Source organism: Prenolepis imparis, unplaced genomic scaffold (assembly GCF_030444845.1).
Source record: "Prenolepis imparis isolate NDT839.2.m4 unplaced genomic scaffold, iyPreImpa1.0 SCAF_3, whole genome shotgun sequence".
Classification (NCBI taxonomy): domain Eukaryota; kingdom Metazoa; phylum Arthropoda; class Insecta; order Hymenoptera; family Formicidae; genus Prenolepis; species Prenolepis imparis.
The window spans coordinates 2177681-2182928 of record NW_028141161.1 but is presented as its reverse complement, the minus strand read 5'-3'; the positions used below and the strand labels follow the sequence as shown (position 1 = coordinate 2182928).

Genomic DNA, 5248 nt, shown 5'->3' with positions numbered 1-5248 from the left:
GTATTTTTAAGATTCCTGCGATAAAAGTTGATAATACCTAAAAATCTTTTTAAGTCATGTATAGTTTGAGGTTTCTTGTAAATAATAATCGCTTTGACTTTTTCTGTTAAAGGTTTAATTCCCTGCTTGGAAACCAAATATCCAAGGAAGGAAATTTCTTCTTGACCAAAAAGACATTTGGAAAGGTTGCCGGTTAAGCCAAATTGTTTCAAGCGTACAAAAACAATACGAAGATGTTGAGCATGTTCTTTTTCATCAGAAGAGGCAATAAGTATATCATCAAGATAGCAAAAGCAAAAGTCAAGACCAGAAAGAATAATGTTCATCAAACGCTGAAAAGTTTGAGCTGCATTCCTTAAACCGAAGGGCATAACCAAGATTTCAAATAAGCCAAAAGGAGTAGTTACAGCTGTCTTAGGTATGTCTTGTTCCGCTACAGGTACTTGATAATAAGCCTTAACAAGATCTATTTTAGAAAATATATTTTTATTATATAATCCAATTGTGAAATCTTGAATATGATGGAGTGGATATTTATCTGGAATAGTAGCAGAATTTAGAGCTCTGTAATCTCCGCAAAGTCTCCATGTGTTATCGTTTTTTAGGTACCATATGAAGTGGGGCTGCCCATGGACTGCTCGATGGACGACAAATTCCTTGTTCGACCATGAATTTAAATTTGTCTCGAGCAAATTTCAATTTCTCAGGAGAAAGTCTACGGGGAGTTAAAGCAATCGGAGGTCCTTTCGTAACGATGTAATGCTCCACTTGATGGATCTTATTTGTTGAAATAGGAGCAAAATGAGTTAACTCCGGAAACTCTGCAATAATCCTATGGAAAGGTAAGTCAGGAGAAGTGCAGACAGAAAAATGACTGATTTTTGACAGTTTCCCTTTGTAAGATAAACCGGTAACACTATCTAAAAATCTCTTGTTTTTAATATCAATGAGTAAGCCATAATGACTCAGAAAGTCCGCTCCAATGATAGGACGTTGAATATCTGCAATGCAAAATTTCCACTTGAATTCTCTCAGTAAACCTAAATTAAGAACAAATGTTTTTGATCCATAGGTGTTGATCGTTGTTCCGTTGGCAGCAAAAAGCTTTAAGAGAGAAGATTTAGCACCGCATACAAATCTCTTAGGAACCAAAGAGATATCAGCTCCTGTGTCTACAAGAAAATTAAGTCTAGAAGACTTATCCATAATAATGAGACGATTGTTGGGTGAACCGTTGCCAGCCGCCTCAACATTCAACGGTGCACTTAGTTTTTCGATTTTTGCGTTAGAGATTTGGACATCTTACAAGGTATCGTACATTTCTCAGCTTTATCGCCAAATTTCTTGTGATAGAAACAAATTTGATCGCTACTTTTATTATTATTTTTATTAAATTTGTTCCTGGAAGATGATCTAAATCTTTTTTGATATTTATTTCTAGATCTAGACCTATCTCGTTTGTTTAATTTTCAATGCCGCGATTCTTCGTTCTAGATCATCAAAATTTGAAGAAGTTGACACAACCGGAGAAGCAATAGTTGCCACTTGAAGTCCCGTGTCGCGGTCCATAATCTTGTAAGCCAATTCAGCTAATTTAATTAAAGGAGATTCTTCGACTACAGCTAAGGTGGCTTGAATCCGCGAAGGTAAGCGTTGTAACCAAATTGAATGCAATACATTTTCGGAAATTGATCCTCTTACTAATTGTCTAATTTCTCTAAGTAGTTTAGAAGGTTTTTTGTCGTTTAATTCTATACCAGCTAATAATTGCCTTAATCTTTTCATTATCTCGGAAATGGCAACGAGAGCTTGTTCATCAAGATGTCTAATTACAGTGCTATATTTAACATCGTCAGAACGGATTCTAAAGACAAGGAATTCGCTCTCTAATTGAGCAAACGAGAGTTTCGGCTGTTTATGCCAAAAGGTTGGTAATTTTAAGAATCTAAATTCGTTAGAATTAATTTCTGACCCACCTGGTTGCTGTAAATCATCGCTGGTAAGAGTTAACATTCTCGTACTTGCAGACGGTTGATCAGAATGCTCCTGAGAAATCGTCGCTGGTAAAGGCGTAGAAGTCGGTGATCTATCAACAGGCATCTTGATAAAGAGATTTTAGAAGAAGAAGTTCTGCGCTGAAAATCCAAAATACGAAGAAAGCTCGACGTCACTGAAGAAGTCTCGACGATTTGAAGATCTCTCGGCGTCCGTAAATGTGAAGACTTCCGGCCTCTTGAAATTACTGGACCAAAACAGCACTAGAGATACCAAGAACTTGCGGTATATTTTGATTTAAAAATTTCCGCACAATAGATTAAGTAATCGTCGACCGATCACGTCGGGGTCACCAAATGTAGTGCACGCGTCAAATAAACTGAGAGACTCTTTATAATTTTAATTAGAATATTTAATAACACAACTAATACGTCTTTACAGAATTGTATCAACAGGAATAATGAATTGAATAAATGTTTAACAAAAGAAAAGCGTTGTCAATAATTGTTTAATCAATATCTCGAAACGAATGTGTGTCGATAAATGTCGATAAGTCGATAAATTTTTTCCGAGATGGTAAAGTTGTTCTCGAGATTGCCACAAATTGACTAATCAACATCCCCACTCAAAAGGCAATTTGGCGACAACACAAAAAAAATTTTTTTTTTGGCCGTTTACGAATTTAGTCCCATTTCTTTCACGCACTTGCTGTGCTTTATTGAAGCGAGTGCCTTTGTTAGAACGTCTGCTGGCATCTCTTCGGTGTGTCGATGTTCTATCTTAATTACTCCTGCATATACAACCTCTCTGATGTGATGGTATCTGATGTCGATGTGTTTAGCTCTTCCGTTTATCGGATTCTTGATCATCTGTCCAGCACCTTGGTTATCATTGAATATCGTTAATTTTTCTTGATATCCTGAGATTTTTTCTTGGAATTTCTTAAGGTGTATTGCCTCTTTGGCAGCCTCAGAAAGCGATATGTATTCCGCCTCTGTGCTGGATTGGATAAAGCAACGGATTTCTGTTTGCGGGAAGACTAACTGATCGCTGCATTAGCTAATTTGAAGAAGTAGCCCGTGTAGAAACGGCGATCATCCGCATCGTTTCCCCAGTCCGTATTTGCATAGCCTTCTAATTTCTTTCCTGCCTTTTAGAAAACAAGTTTCAGGTCTTTCGTTCCTTTTAAATATCGTAAGACCCGTTTCATAGCCCTCCAATGATTTGATCCAGGATTCTCGTTGAATTGACTCAAGAGACTAACTGCATGCATTATATCTGGGCGTGTGGAAGTGGTCAAATACATGAGGGAGCCAATAAGGTTGCGGATAGTTTGTTCGACATTTCCTTACGCTCCTCTTCATTATTAGGACACATTGCTTTGGTCAATTTTATCGAGGAATTGAGCGGAGTCAGGGCTGGCTTGCAGTCTTCCATGCTGAATTTTTGTATGATCTCTTTTATAAACCTCTCTTGATTCATGGATATGCAATTTTATTTGCGAAATTTGACGAAATTTAATGCCAAGACATTGGTCTATCGGTCCGAGGTCTTTCATCTTGAATGTCGATAGCTCCTTTTTGATGTCTCTCAGCTTTTCACTGTTGTTTGATGCCACTATTAGATCGTCAACGTAAATAACAATGATGCTGACTATCTGATCTTTACTTCGTTGATAGTATACGCAATGATCAGCTGACAGCTGCTTGAATGACATCTCTCTTAATTTTTTGTCAAGCTTCATAAACCAGCATCTTCCAGATTGCTTCAACCCATGTAGGGCCTTATTTACGGAAAACCTTGTTTTCGTGTGATTTGGGCGTTCTTTTGTCTTCTATTATTTCCGAGAGCAGATTTGGAATTTCTAGATATATTTCTTCCTTTATTTCTCCATTTAGATACGCGCTTACGAAATCGAGTTGATGCACTTCGAGATTTTTCTCAACTGCTAGGGCCATCACCATTCGTACAGAGTCGAGACGTGCAACAGGCGCAAAGGTTTCAAAGTAATCCACATCTTTGCGTTGCGTAAATCCTTTGGCCACTAGGCGAGCTTTTCTTCGCATAACTGAGCCGTCTTGATTTAATTTTGTGTGTAAAACCCATTTACTTCCGGTGATGCTTTTCCCCTTAGGTCGTTCTATGATGGTCCACGTCTTATTGGCCAAAAGAGCCTCAATTTCTTCTCGCATAGCTCTTTTCCATTCGTCAGCTTTCGGTGTTCTTAGGGCTTGTTCCGCACTAATTGGATCAGTGCACGTGAATCCAGCAAATTCTTCATTATCTTCATAGTTTTCGACCTCAGCTATGATTGCGTCCTCTTCAAACTCGCTGCCATTTTCTTGCGGGTCGACTATTGGGACCCCTTGTTTCCTTTTTGCAGGTCTTTCTGATTTTCCTGTCCGGATTATTTCGGATCTCTTCTGGGTTTTATGACCAGTGCCCCTGCATTGCTGTTTTCATCTTCGTTGTAGTCCCTTTCTACTTCACGGCGCTTGTTCGCATCCTCTTTATTTTCATCACAAAGTTCTCCGTTTCTCTTTTCGAGATTCTCGTATTTGATTCCTTCGTCGGCGTCCTGTGGAATATTTTCCATGTTGCAAGAATCCGTCATGACTTTAACATCGATGAAATTGCTTGATGTCTCATGCTCGTTCTCCTGAAACTCTTGTAAGAATTTTACGTCACAGCTTTTTAATACCCTTTTTGCGACTGGATCCCACAAACAATAAGCTTTGGACTCCAAGGAATATCCGATGAATATGCATCTCCTGGTTTTTGAAATTCAAATTTTCCGAGGTTTTTTCCTTTTTCAAGCATGTGAGCCATGACGCCGAAAGTTTTGAAATGGGCTGCAGTCGGCACTTTAGTTGTCCATGCAGTGTATGGCACGCTTCCTTTGAGAGCTCTGGTGGGGCACCTATTACGGATGTAACATGCTGTCATGACGGCTTCAGACAAAAACGTCGGAGGTAGCTTCGATTGAAGCCATCTCTACTAAGATTCTATTAAACCTTTCAGCAATCCCGTTTTGTTCGGGAGTGTAGTCAGTAGTTAATTGATGTATTATACACTCGCGTTTAAATAATTCTTTAAACTTATTATTAAGATATTCGCGGCCATTATTCGATCGGACGATTTTTAGTTTCTTACTAGTTTGTTTTTCGACTCGCGCTTTAAATTCCACGAATTTCTCAAAAATGTCACTTTTATTTTTCAGAAAAACTACCGCAATACCGGGTTTTATCGTCTA

At 38.5% G+C, this 5248-nt stretch overlaps 2 protein-coding genes across 2 annotated transcripts; both read right to left on the bottom strand.

Moving 5' to 3' along the window:
* Positions 1–1449: 1449 nt before the first annotated feature.
* Positions 1450–2100, bottom strand: LOC145934224 (uncharacterized). The gene has a single exon (XM_083034595.1). The coding sequence runs from the start codon at positions 2098–2100 to the stop codon at positions 1450–1452; it is 651 nt and encodes a 216-aa protein (XP_082890721.1).
* Positions 2101–3779: 1679 nt separating this feature from the next.
* LOC145934223 (uncharacterized) lies at positions 3780–4941 on the bottom strand. Its single transcript, XM_083034594.1, has 3 exons — positions 4723–4941; positions 4486–4654; positions 3780–4393 (listed from the first exon to the last, which is right to left on the bottom strand). Exons 1-3 carry the CDS (start codon positions 4939–4941, stop codon positions 3780–3782), a joined length of 1002 nt encoding a protein of 333 aa, XP_082890720.1.
* Between the last annotated feature and the right edge of the window lie 307 nt (positions 4942–5248).

Coding starts and splice junctions, on each gene's coding strand:
- LOC145934223 (XM_083034594.1), bottom strand. CDS start 4,941: ATGACAGCATGTTACATCCGTAATAGGTGCCCCACCAGAGCTCTCAAA. Junction 4,655..4,722: donor CTTGGAGTCCAAAGCTTATT/GTTTGTGGGATC, acceptor CAAGAGTTTCAG/GAGAACGAGCATGAGACATC. Junction 4,394..4,485: donor AGAGGATGCGAACAAGCGCC/GTGAAGTAGAAA, acceptor TAATCCGGACAG/GAAAATCAGAAAGACCTGCA.
- LOC145934224 (XM_083034595.1), bottom strand. CDS start 2,100: ATGCCTGTTGATAGATCACCGACTTCTACGCCTTTACCAGCGACGATT.